Source organism: Cnephaeus nilssonii (genome assembly GCF_951640355.1).
Source record: "Cnephaeus nilssonii genome assembly, chromosome: 6".
NCBI lineage: Eukaryota > Metazoa > Chordata > Mammalia > Chiroptera > Vespertilionidae > Cnephaeus > Cnephaeus nilssonii.
In genome coordinates, this window is record NC_137077.1 from 85,964,352 (window position 1) to 85,988,034 (window position 23,683).

The 23,683-nt window shown below is 42.6% G+C and overlaps 1 protein-coding gene across 1 annotated transcript in view; it reads right to left on the minus strand.

Annotated features, from left to right (window-relative positions):
• Positions 1-10,783, minus strand: part of UBE2N (ubiquitin conjugating enzyme E2 N) — a 48,182-nt gene extending 37,399 nt beyond the window's left edge. Inside the window, exon 1 of the mRNA XM_079774241.1 lies at positions 10,604-10,783. Coding sequence (XP_079630367.1) covers positions 10,604-10,633 — 30 coding nt within the window. The 5' untranslated portion in view covers positions 10,634-10,783. The remainder of the gene's footprint in view (positions 1-10,603) is intronic.
• Between the last annotated feature and the right edge of the window lie 12,900 nt (positions 10,784-23,683).

Here is a 23,683-nt window from a genome sequence, read left to right on the forward strand (position 1 = left end):
AGGGAACCCCACCCTGATCCGGGACACCCTTCAGGGCAAACCACCTGGCCCCCACCCGTGCACCAGGCCTCTATCCTATCTAATAAAAGAGTAATTAATATACAGATTGACCATCACTGCAACACACAATATAGCTGCCCCCATGTGGTCAAAGATCCTGCCCCCATGTGGACACAAGATGGCCACCACAAGATGGCCAGCAGGAGAGGGCAGTTGGGAGGCACCCAGCCTGCAAGGGAGGACAGTTGAGAGGGACCAGGCTTGCAAGGGAGGGCAGTTGGAGGTGATCAACCCTGCAGGAGAGGGCAGTTAGTGGTGACCAGGCCGGCAGAGGAGGGAAGTTGGGGGCAAACAGGCTGGCAGGGGAGCAGTTAAGCATCAACCAGGCTGGCAGCGGAGTGGTTAGGGGGTGATCAGGCTGGCAGGCAGAAGCGATTAGGGGCAATCAGGAAGGCAGGCAGGCAAGCAGTTGGGAGCCAGCAGTCCTGGATTGTGAGAGGGATGTCCGACTGCCCGTTTAGGCCCTATCCCAGCTTAAACGGGCAGTCGGACATCCCTCCCGGAGTCCCAGATTGGAGAGGGTACAGGCTGGGCTGAGGGACAACCCCCCGCCGTGCACGAATTTCGTGCACTGGGCTTCTAGTACAATATAAATCTGTAACTATATTATGTCTTAGAAAGTTTTAGATATTGACTAACCCATGATTGGATATGTAAAAATCCCATAATTACTGCCATATTCAACACATTGTGAAATGGTTGTTATTTTAGAACCACCTTTCTAATAATTTCTTCACTTGAGTTTAAATTTTCAAACTAAATGCTTGCAAATGTCTAATAACAGGAATATGCCTGTTTGATATAATGGACATATGAATACTTATAATAGGACTAAAGAATTATACTGTTTGTGAAATGCTATTCTAAAAAAACATGTTAATCACTGCATAGAAAAAAAACATTTTAAAAAGTACTAACAATCTGTTTTGCTTAATCTACCTTAGTAATAAAAATTTCGGTGGTCCTCACGGCATCGCCATCACAAGATGGCTGCATGCACAGCGGAGGTGGGGCCCAGCGGCAGCTCTGCGCGGCTTCTGCTGGGGTTCCCGCGGCACCACACCTGCCGCGGAGGTGGGACCCCCGGCTCCAGCCTACCTCTTTGGGGCAAACCATCGAGGAGCCCTGGATGGGTGGGCGGGGCCTACCTCTTTGGGCCCATCGATCGCAGGGCTCCTGCACTGTGAGAGGGCACAGGCCAGGCTTGGGGGACCCTCCCTCCCCCAAGTGCACGAATTTCGTGCACCTGGCCTCTAGTAAATAAATAAATAAATAAATAAAGTAGAAAGCTAAATAAGCACTATAGACTCTGCACATGAACATATTTTCACTTCCTGTATCCAAATGATCTATATTATAAAAGGCCAGTGGCCATAACTCCATAATGCCCAAACGACCGGTCACCAGGAGGTGCATTGATGGGTCTCGCGGCATGGCGGGAGTCAGTCTGGGTCCCGCCGGCGCGGTTGGTCTGAGTCTCGCGTGATTTTGCGCACTGAGCCTCTAGTAAAATATAAAAATACATGTACTCGGTTATCACGTTGGAGCAGATATGTTCTGGCACAGTGGTAGGCAAACTCATTAGTCAACAGAGCCAAATATCAAGAGTACAACGATTGAAATTTCTTTTGAGAACCAAATTTTTTAAACTTAAACTTCTTCTAATGTCACTTCTTCAAAATAGACTCGCCCAGACCATGGTATTTTGTGGAAGAGCCACACTCAAGGGGCCAAAGAGCCGCATGTGGCTCGCGAGCCGCAGGTTTGCCGACCACGGTTCTGGCACATTCCATCCACAGTACCCACAGTCTACAGAATCAAATTGCCTGGGTTCATATCGCAACTCCACCAATTATTTAATCCCTCTGTGCAGCTGTCCATATCAGTAATCTATAAATATAAAAGCCTAAGTGACCGTCCAACCATTCCTCTGGTAGCTATGATGCACAATGACCACCAGGGGGCAGATGCTCAGCTACAGTGACTTAGGTGACGCACCTGGAACCAGAGAGGAGGGATCCTGATTCCTAGGTTTGTCACCCGAGAACCGCCCTCTAGCAATCCGGGACTCCTTGGGGGATGTCGGAGAGCTGGTTTCGGCCCGATCCCCAGTTTCGACCCAATACTCACAAGCCAGGCCAAGGGACCCCACCAGTGCATGAATCCGTGCACTGGGCCTCTAATATAGAGATAAAACTGTACCCACATCATAGGATTGCTGTTAAAATAAAACAATGCATGTAACATGCTTACAACAATGCCTCGTACACAGTTAAGTGCTCAATAAAAGATTTCTATTGTTTACATAATAAAAACTGTAAGACTAATCCCACTTAGAGAATAGTTGCCACACACTGATAAATATAATTCAAAGACTAAGTATTAATTTAACAATTCAAAACCCAACAAATGCTTTGTTTGCCCAAGAATACTTAATGCGAACTCTCTGAAGTTAGTAGTTCAACAGTAGGCACCACACACACTGGATTTCTGGAATATGCTATGCATTTATATATATATTCTCATTCATATTCATTCATTCATTCTCTCTCTCCTTCCAACTTTTACATCTGCTATTCCTTTTTCCCAAAACTCTCCCTCCTCTTCAAATTTAAAACACTTGCTCAACAAATATCTTTCCTTCATCCTTAGACATCCTTAAATCCCATGTGTATCTTCTTTCATAACACACCTCACTATAACTTCTTGTTTCATTGTTTCACAACTGTGTTTTCTACTAGGTAAGGAAGCCATCTTGTTCACCTGGCTTCGTGCTGAATACATATTATGTATTCAATAAATGTTAATTTAATTGAACTGAAACACATCTCATGAATGCATAATAAAAAGGCATACAAATCACAATGTTACAAAAGACCCAAATTTGGCTTTGGGCTCTTACTAGTTTACTAAAGCCACTTGTGCCCCACCCCATGGTAAAAGGGGGTAGGGAATGGTAATCCCAATAGTCCTTAAGAGTCAGTAAAAATAGCAACTTTACAAGGTCAACATTTTTTTTAGTATGAACTATAAAGAAATCTTAAAAAGTTATAAAGAAATAAAAAGCACCCATGATCTCAAGACACAAATAACACTTATTATATTTCTTGGTAATCATGCCTTCAATCACTAGATTATAAAAACTTTGAAAATAAAAATTGGTTTGCCCAAAATAGACCAAACCTCTAATAGTGACATTGTGATGGTACTGAAAACTAAGAGAGTTTAAAAATCTGAAGAGGAAATACTTAAAAGGTAAAATATGTCAACATTAGATTCTGAAACCAACATCTAAAATACTTTAAATTATAGCTGAATCCAAATTATTTAGAAACAGCTGAATTACAGGCCAATTCAAAATTAAAGTACCCTTAGAAGATTTTCGAATAGCTATGTCCAGGATTTTAGCAAATATACGATGCCTGGATGACATGGTGTAGCTCTTAAAAGAATGACTGAAATCTTTCTGTTGATTCTCTGAGGGCTCTTAACCAGTTATCCAGTTCTTCCAACCACACACACACTAATGGCTTCTGCCACCAGAGACGCTAGGGCCATGGTTCTCACTCTCTTAGACTATGGTGATGGTAATCCTACATCCTATCTAATCTACAAATTAAAGATGACTATATTTAACATTAAAAAAAAAAAAAAAAAACACTTCACCTTGGCTCAGTGGTTAGAGTGTTGGCCCTCCCACCAAAGGATCTCCAGCTAGATTCCGACTGGCTGCAGGTTCAACCCAGGGCCAGGTCAGAGTGCATGCGGGAGGCAACCAATCGATGTCTGTGTCTCTCTCTCCCTCTCCCTCTCTCTACCACTCCTCCCTCCCTTCCTTTCTCTCGGAAAATCAATGGAAAAAATATCCTCGGGTGAGGATTAAAAAAAACAACACCACCACACACACACAAAATCTCATTTGAGAAGCATTTTTAAAAGCTGCTAAGATTGCCCTGACGGGTGTGGCTCAGTTGGTTAGGTGTCATCCTATGCACCCAGAGGTTTCCAGTTCAATTCCTGGTCAGGGCACATGCCCGGGTTTTGGGCTAGATCCACAGTAGGGAGAGTGCAGGAGGAAACCACCAATGTTTCACTCTCACACTGATGTTTCTTTCTCCCTCTCTCTCTAAAAAAAAATATATAGCTGAAGTTAACTGTCTCCCCATTATTACATCTCCTAATTTGTATATCCATGCTGTCCTTCATTCACTACATTTGCAAAGAAAATTTCAACTGTATAATATCACTGATTCATCTTTCACACACAAAAAATAATGTTTATTTCTTGATTATCACATTACTACATATTCTATGCCTTTTAGATCTATTTTGTGTTTAGAAAGTAAAATTATAACAGTGATTAGGCACCTACATCACAACTGTGTTGACTACAACTGTAATGTTCAAAGCCCCTGCTGGATGCTAGCCTCATTTTCTCATTTCTGGCATATGCACTGATAACTCACAATAAATAACAGATTTAAATATAAGTTCAGAATCCATACTATATGAATCTATAGGGTAAATTATTTTCTTCTTAAACCCATTTACCCACAGGTAAACCAAACTACTAGGTATAAGAAAAAAGCAAAGGTACTAACTTGCAAGTGGGGACTCCTAGTGACCCAACTCCTTTGGCCTAGACTCATCGGAAAAGAAAAAGGATGGTGTTCTTTACTGTGTAAATCTCTATGGCTATAAATGGTCACAAGTGTGAAAATAACTCAGAACTTCCACAAAGTAAACACATAACATTTCTGATGCTTTCATCATTTAGCATGGTGGGCACTCAGAAAGTGCTTCATAATTTCTATAGTGTGGGAGTTGATCAGTCTAAACTGAAGAAAGTGCTTGACACAGAGAAACTTAAAAAATAACGCTCAACTACTATTTTAACTTCTTTTCAATTATGCTCATATTTAATAATAAAAACATTAGGTGGTATATTAAACAATATCTTTATAAGCTTGGAGGTTTAATCATTACCAAAAGTAGTTTAGGGATTCTTACCTGGAATCCATGGAGACAGAATCCCTAGAAGTCATATGCAAAAACCATGGTTTATTGTCCTAAGAAGGTCAGAAAACTCAAATGGAACAACCAAAAGAGTTAAGAACCATACTGTCTCTAGTCAAATTTTTCCTATGAGTTTATTTTGTTTCCTAAAGATGCTTTAGCTAACTGGTTTGGCTCAGTGGATAGAGCGTCAGCCTGCATACTGAAGGGTCCCAGGTTCGATTCTGGTCAAGGGCATGTACGTCGGTTGCGGGCACATCCCCAGTAGGGGGTGTGCAGGAGGCAGCTGATCGATGTTTCTGACTATCTCTCTCCCTTCCTCTCTGTAAAATATCAATTTTAAAAAAAAAAGATGTTTTAATTACAATTTATAACAAGTCCATCATCATCATGGTAAGTTTTTCATATCTTTCTTTAAATGGTTGGGGGAGGGGAGCCGACGGATGACGACGGCAATACTTTACTCATCAATGATTTTCAGTGCTTAAAAAAAGGCTCAGTTTGTCCTCTCCAGCGTGGCTCAGATGGTTAGAGCATTGTCTAGTCTAGTATACAGAGAAAGGTCAAGGGTTCAATTCCTGGTCAGGGTACATACCTAGGTTTTAGGTTCAATCCCCATCAGGGTGCTAAGGGGAAGCAACCAATTAATATTTCTCTCTTACATCGATGTTTCTTTCTCCCTCTCTCTCTCTCTCTCTCTCTCTCATATCAATAAAAACATATCCTCGCTGAAGATTTTTTTTTAAAGGCGCAAGTTTTCTGAATCACTTTTCTTACTAAAAACTGCCTTACATATTTTAAATGAGTGGCTTTTAAATAGTGATAGGAAAAAGTGCTATCTGTATTTTTAAAATCAAAATTATTGAAGTAAAAAATAAACAGAACTCAGGTCTCAATGCAAAGTCAGATCATATCATGTTTTTTTGTTTGTTTGTTTTTTGAGTACTGGTCATCTGCAGCCTCAGACCCTGGTCAGGGCAGTGCTGAGTCTCAGCTACCTGGGATGTGAGGAAAGAGAGGATTTGGGTGTGGGAAAAATCACAGCAGAATTAAAACAGTCCAAAAGCCCAGAAGCAAGGTGAGAGGGGAGTCCCCTCAGAGCCTCTCAAGATGAGAGTGTGGAAGATGGCACCGGGCCTGAGACTCCCATATCAGGTTTTTCATAATTTGAAACTAAACCTCACCAAACAGAAAAGTAAATTTTAGGAAAGACTGATGAAATTCTAATCTCAGATTAGTTTGCTAAGTTTTAACCAAGTAATTAACTCCTTGAGTAAGTTAACCAGTTTCCTAAGGTTATATTTTATTGTTTTCATGATTAATTTTGAGAAGACAAAGGACTGTCACTGTCAGTGCAACATGTAAAGCTGAAATAAATTTGTTTTTGACCAAGGCGACAACTACTGATCTCATTTATTTGTTCCCAAAATAACTGGTTCTTTTTTATGACAGAGGAATTAGGAAAGACCTCTTACTTTAGGTACCCTTTAACCTATATGAGTTTAAGCTTTAATTGCTCAGTCCCTTTTAGGGACTAAAGGAGCTTTGGCCCTGGAGGGAAGAGGAAAATAAAAATTTAACTTCTAGCTGAACATGGAACTGCTAAGACTCAGTATTAACTCGCACATGTGCAAAATACCACTATATATAAGACTATTCATTGCAGCATTGTTTGTACAGCAAAATTTTGGGAACAATCTAAAAGTTATCAACAAATAGTTAAATAAAGGTCTAACCACAAGGTTCCACAAAACCCGCCTTTAAAAAAAATTACTCACCTCTATATAATGGGGGAGAGCAGGGAATCAAGGTATTTGCATGAGGAAGGGAATGGGATTAACATATATGCATGCACTAAGTCTCTGGTCTTTCTGGAAGGGTATACAATGAAAATAGTGGTTGTCTGGGAAGGATAACTGGAATGCTGAAGGACAGATGAGAGTCTTAAATCTTCCTCTACGTCCCTTTTAGAACCTTAAATCTTCATATGTACCTTTCAGAACCTTTCAATTAAAATATTTCCTAGGCAACAAAATAAAAAATTGGCTTGTTTTGCCGAAACCGGTTTGGCTCAGTGGATAGAGCGTCGGCCTGCGGACTCAAGGGTCCCAGGTTCGATTCCGGTCAAGGGCATGTACCTTGGTTGCGGGCACATCCCCAGTAGGGGGTGTGCAAGAGGCAGCTGATCGATGTTTCTCTCTCATCAATGTTTCTAACTCTCTATCCCTCTCTCTTCCTCTCTGTAAAAAACCAATAAAATATATTTTTAAAAAATTGGCTTCTTTTTTAATGATTATGGGTGGAAAAAGAGACTAATTTTTAGCTCAATGATTGGTTCAGATAGAATCTACTAAGTAGTAACACTGTCAAATTATGATATAGAATAACTTTCCTAAAACTTTCTTCCAAAGAAACTGAAGCACATCCATTCATCCAATCAACATATCAGTGCTGCCTGGCCAGTGTGGCTCGGTGGTTGAGTGTGGACCCAAGAACCAAGAGGAGGCAAATATGAGAATGAAGAGAAACTATGGGGAGGGGGAGAGGAAAACTGTGTTTTAGGAATCTTAAGGTAAAACTTTCAGAAGATATGTCATGTGAGTCAAGAACTGAACAATAAGCAATGCAATAAACAGGAGGAAAGCCCTGTGACTGGAATAAACAAGGTACCAGTGGATACAGCAAAGCAACAGTGTGGTTGAAGTGGAGTAACACAAAGAGATAAGTGCAGGAGATAATCTCAGAGGTAGGCAGATCCCAGTGACATGAAGGACCTTGTAGGTATTGGGGGGGGGGGGGGGTAGTCAAGATTTTATTCTAAGTGTGATTGATGGAGAACCTTTGTAAAGTTCTGGGCAGGGGAGTGACATGATCTATATTTTTAAAAATCTCCTTTTAAGCCGAAAGGAGACTGATATAGTAGGCCAGGCAACAAATGATGGAATTGACCAATGGTTTCAGAAAGATGATGAAATGAGTCTGATTCAGGATATATTTTGAAAGTGGAGCCTATAGGATTTGCTACTGGATTGGAAACGGAAATCCAACTGGGTGAATAGTAATTCTTATATTTGTATAGTTACTTACAGATCTCAAGGTACTCTTACATACTAGTACATTATTTCATTTCATAACAAGACACTGAGGAAGGTCACACTGAATCAATATTCAAATTCTTCCTCTTGCCAAAAGTGATTTCAATGGGTTTTTAGACTACAAACTGTATTGTCTACATCACAAGATTCCTGCAGGTATCAAATGGTTAGAGAATTTTTTCAAATGTAAATGATGACCATTTTGAGATAGATAGCATCATATTACAGTTGTCCAATGAAGGATAGTATGTTCCTATCATTCAGGACAGTAGAGTTACCCATACCACCACCACCACCATTAAATTCCACAAAGAAATTTGTACTGTGGGTGTGAGAGAAGCAGCAAACTTTTTTAAAAAATTCTGATATTTAAAAATAGACATTTTCATTGATTATGGAAAAACCTACATCATATAAGCATGGGCATTAAAAAACACACACAGCATAATCTTTTAATCCTTCCTACAGATTGGAGAAAGCAGTTCTTTTAAACTACAAATGGCATAAAGTAAGAACCACCTAAGTTTTATAAGATAAAACCCAAATCACAGCACCGTTCAATGATACCAACAAAATACTGTAAAATTAAAATTATGAGTTATCGCTGTCTTGGTTTAAATAGTAAAATATAAATGCCTAGTGTAAACAAAATTATTGTGTGCCAAATGAATTGAATTATGAAAACTTGAACTTATTACCTTAAGTCATTATCACTTTAAACAAGGTTAGACAGAATTTATTTTTCCATCCAAGGCTTTCATGTTACTGCACAGTATCTTAAGAATGAAGCAAATATGGAAAAATACGTTAAGACTTTAATTCATTATGTATTTTGAAGAATAATCTTGAATGCCAAATTATATTATGCACTTAATCAATAACCTGAGTAGTAAATAATAACTCGAGAATATCTGGTGTACAGCTCTATCCTCCCTCCACCCCTCATTTTCAACTGAGCCCTCAATCAACATGACCATTGGAGCCGTGTGATTGCATTATAACTAAAACCACACTGTAAGGCCCTCGCAATGCATAGAGCAATTAAACTTCCTTGGACAAAGTCCAAGATAAATCTGTAATACAGTACAACAAATTTCTCACTATGAAGGTCCACATTATTATAATTTCTATCTCATAAAATGTCCTGTTTCTCTACATCAAGCACCTTTTAGATCAGAGACACCCATACATATTTAACTGAAACTGCACGAAGCACTACCCAACACATCATCCTTCAACAGGTCTTTCTTTCTTTTCACATAGTAGTTTCCTCCCCCAAACTTTGAAACAAACGCATTCACCTGGTTTTATCACGTTAACTTACATACAGGGTGGGGGCAAACGTAGGTATTCCTAAGGAAAACACCGTAGTTTTAATAAAAATAATACAAGAATAAAGTGCTTCTCGTACTCACAATGGTAAACCTACTTTTGCCCCACCTAATATTAAACAAGACAGATTCAACTTATTTCCTTCATTAAAATTGACCAAAAAAAAAAATGCAAGGTTTTTTGTGAGTTCAAGTAACATTTCACATTTTGAGGACTTAGGCAAAGAATTTACAAAACCGAGATTCCGAATTTGTACAGGGTTCAATATGTACTTCTCAAAGTATGCCATTAACAAAGAGCAGAAGAACGGTCTAATAATTAAAAGTGTACAAAATCAAAAGGCAAAAGTTTTCATAAGGCCCCCCAGACCTGAACCCCCCCCCCCCCAGTCCCCTATTAAACTATTTCCTCTGAACAAAAACAGGTCTGAGTTTGCAAACCAGAGTAAAATCACCGCGGAGACAACGAGCGGAAACGTATTTAAGGAAGAGATCGTGGAAGCTACGGCAGTCGGACGCGGAGCCCCCCAGTCCCCGGACCCAGGATGCCAGGTGCGAGCATGTGCCAACGGCGGCAGGACGCGCGGCCCTCCTGGGTGCAGGGCCCGGCCCGGCCTCACCCTCCCGGTTCATTCATTCTGAACCTGCGGCTGCTGCGCCCCTGAGCTCCTGCCCCGGCTGAGAAGGGGGATCCAGGATCGGGGAACCGTGTCGGGCCACAACCCCCGCCCAGAGTCCGGGCCCCGCCGCGATTCCCGCGCGCCCGCGGCCTCCGCCTGGGGGTGGTCTGAAAGACCGCGGAGGCCCGCGCCCAAGACCAGAACCCCACAACCCCACCCTCCACCGGGCGCAGGCCAGGCCTTCCCGGCTCTCAGGGGGCCGCCTGGAAGCCCCGGGTGTTCGCCGCCCGGCTGCCCCACCGCGGCCGGAAGTCTCCCCGCGCCCCCTCCCCAGCGCAGACTTCGCTCGCCGCCTGGCCAGACCCTCTCCGCCTGCCTCCGGCCTCCCAGCGCGGGCCGGCGGAAGCGAGCAACCACGCTGCCTGGGCTGCCGAGCAGGCAAGAGCAGAGCAGGGAGCCGGAGGCCGGTCTGGGCGGTTACCTTGATAATCCTGCGGGGCAGCCCGGCCATCTTGTCAGATCCCAAGTTCGGCCTCCGGTCTAGTCTCCGGCTCCGCTCGCCTCACGCACGAGTGGAAGTCCCAGGCTCCACTTCCGGGGGGACGTTGCCGCGCCCGCCGCCGCCGCCGCTGCCGCCGCCGCCGAGGCCCCTCGGGAAATGTAGTCCCTGCTCGAACGCGGATGCGGGTGGGGTTCCCTCAGACCTGGGCCCTCCCCCGCGCTCCCCGCCCCAGCCCCGGCCCTGAGGTGGCGGAAGTGACGCAACGCGACGGGGCAGGGATTTGGGGGGCGGGGGAGGCGCGCAGGGCGGCGGGAGCTTCGGTGCTCCAGGCTGAACCTTCCGGGCGAGGGGGGGGGGGGGAGTGGGCGGTGCGCTCCGCGGCCACGCCCGCGCCCGGGGCAACGTCACAGAGGCCCGGCCGCCGACGTAGCCCATTCATTCGTTCGTTCGTTTGTCCATTCAACGTTCCTGCACTGAGCGCGGCCGTGGCTGGCGCTGCAGAGAACGGCCTCGGTGTAGTTGAAACGCAGGCTTCTTTCCCATAGAGTGGGAGGACCAAAATTTGGTAGCAAATCTTCTAATGGCTCGCAAGTTACCCAGGAAAACCCCAGCCAGAGAGTTTTTGATATCTAAAGTTCGCAAAAAATCAGGCGTCTTTGACACACCCTTTAGCCTGGGGAAGGCTAAAACAGAAGGGTTTGGAGAGAGTTGGGAGCAAGGAAGAAGAATGGCTTCTGAACCCCTGGACCAGGTGGTTGAAACGCAGAGTTATTAGCTAGAGGAAAGACCAAGGAGAGGGCTAGAGAGCCCAGAGTAATCGCTTAGAGCAGTGGTCGGCAAACTCATTAGTCAACAGAGCCAAATATCAACAGTACCATCCTTTGTGGTTCCTTTAGGTCTCTGAGTTTGCAAGGCTGCCACACAGGCCTTCCCTGAACTAGTCAGGTTAGCATGTGGCCCCTTTTCGTCTACAGATGACATGGGGAAGTGGGCAAATGGAATTACAGGCATGGGGAAGGAGGCAAAAGGAATAAGAGTGGGTATAATGGTTATAGGTTACTGGCAATGTGGGCTGGGGCATCTCCATGACTCCATTGTTTAGGTCATAAGGTTGTTAATCTTTCCATGATAATAGGCAGTTCTCAGAGAAGGAGAATGGACTGTATTCCTTAACTCCCATGTCCAGGGGCATACAACTCAGCCAGGCTAGAATGTGCTTTCTCTAATTAGAACAGAGCAATCATGGTTAACAGAGCATGATTAATACTTCTTATAATGATTGCTAGTCCCCACTATTCTATTTCTGCCCCTAACACTATCAGAATATTTAGAGAGAGCCCAGGAGAATTCATCCATATAGGAAGAAAGGCAGAATGACTATTGGGTTAGAAGTGTATTATTGCCTAACAAACCAGCTCACTTAGTGCTTAAAATAACAGCAAGCATTTATTTTGCTCTTGAATCTTCAAATTTGGGCAGGACTTGGCAGGAAGGCACATCTCTACTCCATGCTACGTTAGTCTGGGCAGCATAACTGGGGATAGATCCATTTCCACCACGGTTCACATAGCTGGCAAGTTGGTTCTGGCTGTTAATTTCTCTCCAAGTAGGTCTCTCCCTGAGGCAGCTTGGGCTTCCTCACTGCATGGTGGCTAGGTTCCAAGAGTGATTGTTCTAGCTAGCAAAACTAGAGTCAGAAGCTGAATCATCTTTTTGGCTTAGCCTTAGAAGTCACATAGCATCATTCCCACCACAATCTACTGATTAAGTTACAAAGGCTCACCCAATTCAAAGGTAGGGGGCATAGCTCTACCAATTTGGCTCAGTGAATATTATTGCCTAACATTATTGGCCGAGGACTGAAGGGTCTCAGGTTCAATTCTAGTCAAGGACACGTACCTCGGGGCACATACAGGAGGTAACCAATCAATGTCTATCTCTCTCTCTGTGTGTGTGTGTGTGTCTCTCCCCCTCCTTTCCACTCTCTCTAAAAAAAAAAAAAAAAAAAAAAAAAAAAAAAAAAAAAAAAAAAAATCAATGGAAAAATACCCTCAGGTAAGGATTAACAAAAAAAAAATCCATGAAAAACTTAAAAAAAAAAAAATAGGGGGCATAGACTCCACTTCTTGAAAGTAGAGTGGCAAGACCACATGTACACCGCACAGACACATATGTGTACCCATGGTTAAATACATGTACCAAGGGACTCATCCTATATAATAAAAGGCTAATATGCAAATTGTCCCCTCGGGAGTTCAACAGACCAGGAGTTCGACCACTCGCTATGACAGGCACTGACCACCAGGGGGCAGCGTGGAAAGAAGGAAGGGGAAGGAAGGCCCCAATCGGTCCTGATCACCAGCCAGGCCTAGGGACCCTACCTGTGCATGAACTTCAAGCCCCCGCCTCTAGTTTATATATATACAGAGAGAGAGAAACATAATCCCAGGCAGTGTCTGGTCTCCCAGGCTCTCAGTAAGCTTGGCCCAGCTCTCTGTGCTGTACCTGGCACCCATGCCCCTGCCAGAAAAGCAGCTGCCATTTTCCCTGACCACCACTGCCTCTGTTTCCCTTTGGGCCTCAGTCTCCCAGATGCTGACTTTCCCCTCCCTCCCCCCACTCACCCCACCAGAGAGTCTAATTCTTTAGGTCAGTGCTGAGACCTGGGTATGTGCATTTAAACATCATGGGTAATTTTTTTTAATTGAATTTATTGAAGTGACACTGTTTGGCCAAATTATACAGGTTTCAGGTGCACAGTTCTACAATACATTATCTGTGCACTGTATTGTGTGTTCACCACATCCCATCCCTCACAATCACCACACTGTTCGTGTGCATAAACAGCATGGGTAATTTTAATGGATCCTAATATTTGAGTGAAAATTTTTGAATAAACAAGAACAAACTATATAAACAGAAAATAATGTCACCCACCTTCTTTTGGCTATTCTCTATTAGAATGGTAAGTATCATGAAGATTAAGAATGAGAGATTTGCTGCCCTAGTTGGTTTGGCTCAGTGGATAGAGCATTGGTCTGTGGACCAAAGGGTCCTAGGTTCGATTCCGGTCAAGGGCACGTACCTTGGTTGCAGGCTCCTCCCCGGCCTGGGCCCTGGTCTAGGCTTGTGCAGGAGTCAAGCAATCGATGTGTTTCTCTTACATCGATGTTTCTCTCTGTCTTTCCCTCTCTCTTCCACTCTCCATAAAAATCAATGGAAAAATATCCCCGGGTAAGGATTAAAAACAACTACAAAACAAACAAAAAGAATGAGGGTTTGCTGGGCCAGTGTGTCTCAGTGGTTGAGCAGTGAACCTGTCACAGTTCAATTCCCAGTCAGGGCACATGCCCGGGGTTCAGGCTCTATCCCCAATCGGGGGTGTGCAGGAAGCAGCCCATGGATGATTCTCACTCATCATTAGTATTTCTATCTCTCTCTCTCCCCCTTCCTTTCTCTGAATTAATCAATTTTTAAAAAGTGAGGGGTTTGGAGCCCCTGCCCAGATTTCAAATTTTGCCTGTCCTTGGTTTTCTTCATCTATAAAATGTACTTTATGGTGATTTTTGTGAAGTTTCAATTATATGTGTATAGAAGATGACATAGCACTTAGCATGGCTATTATTTTGTAACTAGAAGCCCGTTTGCACGAAGATTTGTGCAAGACATTCATTCACCTGGCTGCCTGCACCAGTTTTCCGCTGGCACCAGGGGGACCCAGGCCTTGGCTCTGGCCAAGTCTTCCACTTTCTTTCAGGGTCGGGGCTTGGCCCCGGGCGGCGGTGGCACAGGGCAGGCGCTGCCCGCCCCGCGCCGCCAGCAGCAATCTGGGCGCCTCCCGCTGGCCTGGTTCCATCAGCCACTCAGCATTTGGAGCGGCGGGAGGCCCCGCCCCTCCCACTGGCTGGGTTCCATCAGCCGCTCAGATATGGGGAGCAGGGCAGCGCGTGGGGGCCGCCATCTTGGTTAATTTGCATGGCGCCCTGATTGGCTGTGGGCATAGCGAAGGTACAGTCAATTAGCATGTTACCCTTTTATTAGGTAGAATATTGATAGAACTAGGTATAATTTCCTTAGGAAACCAGATTTTTAAAACTTGACAGTATAACCTAGTTTGGCAGAGACTGTTTGATGGCAGAAATTCTGTTAGGGTATTAACACTGTATATGTTCATGTCTCTGCTAGGTGTTTTTCCCACTCTTCCTCCTTGAGAACAGTTCATATTGTAGTCACCAGGAAAATAAAGTCTGAACTTCTGATTGATGAAAGTTTTGTCGAACAGGATATATTCCAGGACAGGTTGCCACAGGGCCAAGATGAGGTTTATTCTCACATTGGAAAGCTGCTTTAGAGTTCTACTTATGATATCCATAAAATATGGATTAAAATAAGGATATCCACAAAATGAATTGAATGGATTTTTTTCAGAGGAGAGGTGATGGACAGCTGGAGACCAGAGGTAAAAGGAAGAATTTTCACTCTTCACTCCTGTACCCTTTTTAGTTTGAACCATGTGGATACCTATTCAAAAACATTAAAATAAGAATCCAATTCACTAATTTCAACAGCCTAAGAGGTATTCAAAGTTCTTTCAACACTGATCAAAAAGTCTTATATCCTCAAAACTTATAAAAATGATGCTGGTCCATGGCATTTGAGTAAATTACAGTGATTGAGAGCTTCACTGAGCTGAACAGTGCTAGGCAGAACTTTTAGCTAATTAACCTTCTTCAGCAATTTGTCAGGCCTCACTGTCATCCATGTGTTTTTTTTTTTCCATGTTCCTTCCTGGACTCAGATTACAAGTGCCTTTTAATTATAATATAGGGAAAGAGAAAGCAAGAATGCTGTGTTGGAGCCCTGGCCGGTGTGGCTCAGTTGGTTGATCATAGTCCCATGTACCTAGAGGTCGCCAGTTCCATTCTGTCAGGGCACATGCCTGGGTTTCGGGCTCTGTTCCCAGAAGGGGTGTGCAGGAGGTAACCAATAGATGGGTCTACCTCACATCCATGTTCTCTCCCTCCCTCCCTCCTTCCCTCCAATTCTCAAAAAAAAAAAAAAAAAATCAATGGAAAAATATCCTCAGGTGAAGATTAACAACAACAACAAAAAAACATATTAAAAAAAAAAAAAAGAATGCAGTGTTGGAGGAATTAGAGGAGTCCTGTTCTATGCAAACCTTTTACTCCCCAGAACATTATTTCACTGCCTCCTGCTACTTCCCCACCCCCTACCCTTTAATATTCCAGGTTCCTTACTTTGGTCCTAAAATAGTGAATGCATAACCCTGCAGGTAATATCTTAGGGCATTTATACTTGAGCTCCTCAGAGTCATGGATTTCTTCCAATATGGTCACCACTGTATCCCTGAGGCTTCAGTGTAGGGCCTGCAACATGAGATCTCCAAAAAAAATAAATATTTGTCAAGGGAATGTATCAATAACTGCAGGCTGAAAATAAATACCTGTTTGAGAATGTTGATGTAGATTCATGATCCATAAGTAAATGCTTACGGAAAGCATAGGATGTTTATGTTCATCCCTAAACTTTTCAACTTGACTTCCTGTACAGCAACAGAGGTTTTTTCACAAACTGCCTAATGCTTTTCAGAGACAACATGGAGTAAATCAGTCACCTTTAATAGAGGCCCTGTTTCCATTCATGAGCAATAGCCATCTGGCAGAAGTATTTGTTTGCAACTACCCTTATCATTTCCTGCAACATAGGAAAACTATGAGCGATCAAGACAGAAGTATCTGTGAGAAGAGGGTTCATGAACACTGACTCAGGGAGGAAGTGGGTGGGGGAGGAAGAAAAGATTGCACGCTGCCCCACCCAAGATCTTCTGAGTGGTAGTCATAGGCCCCATGCATCTGTTTTTAACAGCTTCCCAGGTACCACTGAAGTGTCTGAAGCTTGAGAGTCACTGTCCTACATTGTCTGATCTGCGCAAGGAAACAAAACAGTTGCAACATCAACCTTGACTTATATTTTCTCGTTCCTGTTTTTTTTTGGTTTTTTAAATTGATCTTAGAGAAAGAGAGGAAGGGAGGGAAAATAGAGAGGGAAGGAGGATAGAGAGGGGATGAGGGAGAGAGGGAGAGAGGGTGGAAAGGAGGAACTTCTATCAGGTTGCCTCTTGAACACATCCTGACTGGAGATCTAATCAGAAACCTGGTATGTGCCCTGACCTGGAATTGAATCCACCACCTTTTGGTGTACAGGACAACACTCCAAGCAACTGAGCCTCACCAGCCAGGGTTCTTATTCCAGTTTTTGTTTGTTTGTTTGTTTTTTATCCTTTTGATCCCTATTTCCTCCTGCCTAGTCTAATTCTCTTGCTCCAAGTGTTAGATATTTCAGATTGTTGGGACTTCAGTTGGCCCAAGTGTTCAGTATTCCATATTATTCAGTATTCCAGGTTTTGAGAAGGCCAATGTCAAATGAACTCAAAAGAATTTGGAGGTTTTGCCTAGAAATAAATTATAACGATTTTTTATATTTTTTTATTGATTTCAGAGAGGAAAAAACATCAATGATGAGAGGGAATCATTGATTGGCTGCCTCCTGCACGTTGGACCGAGCCCGCAACCCAGGCATGTGTCCTTGACCGGAATCGAACCTGGGACCCTTCCGTCCGCAGGCCAACGCTCTATCCACTGAGCCAAACCAGCGAGGGCATGGTGAAGATTTTTAATAAGGTTTTAAAGTTTCCAAAAAGAACCCCAGAAGTGTACCAAAGAGGAAAAAAAAGTTAACAGTTCTTATAGTAAAAAGTGCATTCTTGACAATTATCAGTCTGCATTCTTCTTTGTGTGCATAAAATGTTTTTATTACATAATAATTTCATACATATACATGTACATGTGTAAGCTGTAAGTTGTGAAGCATAATAATACATGGACACCTGTGAACCCAGTCCTGCATTCTTAGCCTTAGGATTGGATCAGGACAGTTATCAGTCAGATGTCAGGCAGTTTGGATGATGGGTGCCAGGAGGTCTGGTCACATCCTGTGGTCTGAATAATGGATGCCAGGTGATTTAGTTACGTGAGTCCTTCAGGGGAGTATTCAGAGGGTTATCTGGAGTTCTGGCACATGTCCAGATGTATAACCAGGCATTGACACAGGACTGGATAGTTCAAAAAGTTTAAGTTCCCAGGCTAGTTAGAACAAAAACAGAATCATTTCCTCATGCCTCCACTTTCATAATGTTAATGATTTTGGCAGCTTGGTTAAAGTGGCCCCATTTTATATATTCCCTATTTTCACTTGTTCCTCATCACTAAATAGCCCCCCACCCCTTTTCCGCTCCTCAAATTATAACCAATTGAAAGAGATGGAGACAAAAATATTGCCTTCATTACCAATAAAGTTGATTGGAGAACACAGCTCTAAGTCAGCAGTAATTTGGGCATACTAATATTCCTCCATCAGCTCCCCAATTTTAGGCATAGCCACCCAGTCACTTAGAGGAAAAGGGATAGAGAGAATGAGAGGAGGGAAAGAGGCAAGGCCGAGCAGACCCAGCGACCAAGCTCCTTATTTTAAATTCATCAGACAGAAAACTTACTCCTCTTCCCTTCTAATCATAAAAGCACTTGATATTTTCTTAACCTACTGCTTACTTTCCATCTCAGAGGCCACCTCAGACCACAGTCTGGACAATCTTGTTGCTTTGGATATCCTGTGATCAATCATACCTACACTCTAACACCATAATTTTCACATCTTGACTTTTCACCCACCTCATTTTGCCTTTTCAACTGCAATTCCCCACTCCATCTGCCTGCTAGTCTCTCACCCCGCTCTGAGAAATCTTCTCTATCCTCTATAAAACATCTTGCACATTATGTTCTAAAAAATGTTAACTGCAGTAATCTGTTTACCTACTTCCCTCACCACACTGCCCACCTTTCTAAGGCAGGGACCATCATATTCTTTGTGCTGTGAGTCCAGCAGTAACATCATGCCTGGCACATATTTTGTCCTTCCTGCCTCCTTTATTCTCTACCTAGCATGTACTGGACCCTCCCTAAGAACTGGGTTTTAAAAATAAACAAGGTGGGGGTGAGGGTAGGCTAGAAGGGGTCAATGGGGGAAAGAGGGATATATGTAATACTTTCAACAATAAAGATATAATTTAAACAAACAAACAAACAAACAAATAAAAATAAACAAGGTAAGATCTCTGATCTTGAGCTTATTTTCTAATAGGGAAAGCAGGGTGGGCTCATGGGTATGAGAGTCTGAGGTCTAATTGTATCTTACACTGACTTTTAAGCATTCCGTAAATTTCAGCCCCCTACTCACTTCCTCTTCTTTAATATGTGTGGTGCCACCAACTTTTTGAGCTTTGGTGGAATCTGTAGGCTTAACTTTCCTGTGTTCTGCTAAGTCAGGTGCCATACCTACATCTGCTGGCTACCAACCTTGTTCTCATTGTTCAGGTGTGATTTTTGAGAGAAGAGGGCAAGAACATCTTTATGCTGATATGAGTATTTTGGTGTCTTTGAGGCAGCTTTCCTGCACAAGGAGATTATTCACAGATTAGTGTTTTATTTTAAATATATTTTTATTGATTTCAGAGAGGAAGGGAGAGAGAGAGAGAGAGAGAGAGAGAGAGAGAGAGAGAGAGAAACATCAATGATTGGCTGCCTCCTGCACGCTCCCCACTGAGGATCCAGCCCGCAACCTGGGCATGTGCCCTTGACCGGAATATCCATACTGTTTCCCATAGTGGCTGTACTTCAGGAAGTGGGCCGCTGTGATCCATCTCCACCATGGTCGACTTTTGATGGAAACGGTTCCTGAATTTCCCCAGGGCAAACAGAATGTAGGTCGGAGGGAGGAGGGAGGAGGATGTAAGAGCAAGGAACTATGGACGTGGGCCAGCATCATGGTGGAAATCCCCAGGCGCCTGCCTCAGCTAGACAGAGAGGTAGGTGGAGGCAACTAGAAAAGGCCTCAGCCCAATTTTTTAAAGCGACCCAATGGGAGACAGCAATACCTAGGCGACCTGTGAGGAAACAGGTGACCCCATAGTGCTCAGCCAATGAGGAACTGGAGGAGGGACTGAATAAATGGGCTGTATTCACTGCCCCAGGTGTGCCTGTACAACCGGGTGGACACCCATTCTCGAGGATGCATTAAAAGTCTCATTTTCACCATACTTCTGTTTCTGAGTCCGTTATTTGAATTCAGACAGGTGAGCATTTCTCACATGTACCAAAGTACATTCCCACCAACAGCGAGCAAGGATTCACTTGTCTCCACATCTTTTCCAACACCTGTTATTTCTTGTCTTTTTTATAATAGCCATTTTATATCTCATTGTATTTGGATCTCCCTAATAATAAAGTGATAGTGAACATTTTTCATGTGCCTGGTGGTCATCTGTATGTCTCAACAACCAAAAACCAAATAATCTGATTAAAGAATGGGCAAAGGATATGAATAGACATTTTTTCAAAAAAGACACAGAAAATCCTTTTCGGTGTCACCTGTCATGTGTGAAATATTTTTTAAAAACATACAATAGATCTGCCTCCATCACCAACCCCATTATTTTTTTTGCTAGCCCTCTGTATTCTAGTTACATTGACCTTATTATTTTTAAAAATATTTTATTGATTTTTAGAGAGAGAAAAAAGGAGAAGGAGAGAGAAAGAGAGAGAGAGAGATCATCTATTGGATTGGTCGCCAGCCAGAGGCTAATCCTAGCATGTCATAAATGCAAGAAGTTTCATCAAAAGGTTGATGGAACCTTGAGGCTTCAGCAGGGCTGAAGATACATATTATCGCCTGTTGGAATGGCTGAAGGCATTTCCCCAAACCTGAAGATCTGCATATATTATTGCCTGTTATCAGACAGCTGAGGGCATTTTAATCTACATGTTATTGCCTCCTGCTGGTCAAACAGTAACAGCCAAAGGTAATTCTCCCAATCTAACAATGCCTACTGTAGACTAAACCTTAACCTTTGATATGTATATCTGCTTTGCTTTAGGGCAATTTGTATTAATAAAGAGCTAGGGGTCCAGAGACTCAGAGAACTTGGTTCCTACAGTTAAGCTCCTCTGGCTCCCCCATGGATTACAAATTTATATTATATTTCTAGTCTCTTTATTAATTTACGCCGCAGCACCTTCTCCAGATTCCTAACCCTTCTAGATACCGAAAACACCCACCGGCATCAGCCACCTCCTGTATTCCTGTATGCACCCTACTGGGGATCAAGCCCACAACCCAGGCATATGCTTTGACCAGGAATGGAACTGGTGACTTTTGGGGCCAGGCATGACATCCAACCAACTGAGCCATGGCACATTGACCTTATTTTTGACTCTTGAAGGAATCATACTACTTCCTATCTTAGGGCCTTCACACAGACTGTTCCCTCTTGCCCTCTTCCTCTTCCTAATTTCTACCCTTCTTTCAGATTTCTGCTTAAATTCATATGCTCAGAGGAACCTTTTCTAACCCCAACAGACTAGTCAGATGTCAGTGGACTAGTTATATGCTCCATGGAATTCCTTTCCTCTGAGACACTTAGTGCAATGATAATAAGATAATTAATTATATAATTATATACTTAATATCTGTCATCGCCATTTGATGTACAATCTATGAAGAGAGAAACTGTGCTGGTGTCTTGTACATCTAATATGTGTTCAATAAATATTTGTTAAATGAATGAATATAGAATAAATTTAAAATTTAGGAGTTGCAGAAAAGCACCTAATAATGAAATAACTTTAAAATGAAAACTATGGGAGGTGGGGGCGGGGGTGGGGGGGGGAAGAAAACTATATTGTAAGGATCTTTAATAATCTAAAGAAGTCCTGTCCTAGTCAGTTTGGCTCAGCAAATAGAGCATTGGCCCTTGCACTGAAGGGTCCCAGATTCAATTCCAGTCAAGGGCACATGGCTCGGTTGCAGGCTCAATCCCCAGCCCTGGTTGGGGTACATGCGGGAGGCAACCAATTGATGTGTCTCTCTCACATCGATGTTTCTCTCCCTCCCTTTCACTCTCTCTAAAAATCAATGAAAAAATATCCTCGGGTGAGGATTAACAAAAATAATAATAAAGAAATCCTGATGATGTGTAAGAGACTGATGGTTTGAAACTGATAATATTTAGGCTATTCATAGGAAAAATGTTCATGATACATTAAGTGGGGGGAAAATATATATATATATTTCTATAAAAAGAAAGTCTATGTGTATATGTATATGTGTATTTATTTATATATGTATATATATATGTGTATATGTATATGTGTATTTATTTATATATGTATATGTATATAATAGAAATAAAGATAATGTGTTTGCGTGAAAGAGCAGTAGATTGAAGGAGAACCAGGCTGTCTGGTTCATGTCTCACCTCTGACAGTTACTGACCATAGGACTTTAGAATAGTACACATAATGTGTCCAATAAATGTTAATTAGTATCATAATCCACATATATAAAAGCCTAAGCAATCATCCCACCGTCCAACCAGTAGCTATGATGCACACTGACCACCAGGGGGCAGACGCTCAACGCAGGAGCTGCCAAGCTGCGGTGACTTGGCAGCTGTGGTTCTCGGGTGATGCACCTGGAACTAGAGAGCAGGGAGCCCCATTCCAGGGTGAGTCACCTGAGAACTGCCCTCTGGCAATCCAGGACCCCTTGGGGGATGTTGGAGAGCTGGTTTCATCCCAATCCCTGCAGGCCAGGCCAAGGGACCCCACCAGTGCACAAATCCGTGTACTGGGCCTCTACTATAGATATAAGAGATAAAAATGAAAAGTTACACACCAAAATGTTAATAGATATTATCTCTGGGGTTTTGTTTTTAAAATCTGTATGAATTTGGATTATTTTTAACTTGGATTTTTTAAATCTACATTTTCTATTTGGAAATGAGCATGGCACAGTCTAACACAGTGGTTAAACTCATGGGTGCTGGTATCAGAAGTTCTTGGATTCAAATCATATTTCTACCACTTGTATTTGACATGGCTTTGAACAACTCCCCTTCTGTTACTTCATTTGTCTAATGACAGTCACAGTAATTATACCCATCTCCTAGGGCCAACAGTAGGAATAGAAAAAAAACAATACATGTATAGTGTTTGAATGTCTGGCACATAGTAAATGCTCAAAATTGTAGCCAATTTTATGTAATAAAAAATGTTTTTAGAAAGATTATCCCTAATGGTTTGGCAGTTAGATTGCTCTGAAGTCTTTGATCTCTGCTTTATATAAAGAGTGACTTTATTCTGTGAAGTTAGAAAAGAAAAAAGCTGACCCCCTTTCAACTGAAGCCATTTGAAGCCAACTCCAAACCTCTACGATTTTATCTGTTTTGTCATTTCATTAGCATGAATTACAACGGCTTTTATGTAGGCTAATGTAAGTTATTTATTGGTATTTCAAGTTTGTATTTTTGGAAATAATAGTTTTAAACTTGTTGGCACTGGATGCTAAAGTTATGAAATACTTCGTGACATGACATGCCTCTCTTAACTACTCTCTCACCTTTTTCTTTTTTTCTACACTCTCTACCTATATGCACTCAACGTTCCCATGGCTTTAAATCTATATCTAGCCAAACCTCTATTTTCTAGACACATTTTTTCCCCATCAGCTACCTCATTTTATTACCTCATTTTATATCTTTAATCTCTACTTGGATATTTCAGAGGCATCTCAAACTCAACAACTTCCAAGTGTAGTCATTAATTTCCATCCTCATCAGACCCCCAAATCTGCTCCTCTTTCACTCTTCCCTATCACATGAACCATACCACCTTCAAGCTAGTCAGCAAAGCATCACCTGAAGTGTCTTTCCTCTCTCTCAGCTTCCACATCCAATTAATCCACCAGCAAGTTTAGTTATCATTTCCATTTTCAAAATATATCTGGACTCTCTTCCCTTCTCTCTCTCTCTCTCTCTTTTTTTTTATTGTCTAAAGTTTTACATATGTCTCCTTTTTCCCCAATTGACCCCCCCCCCCCAGCCATTCCCACCCCGGGCAAGCCCCCACCGCCCTAGTGTCTGTGTCC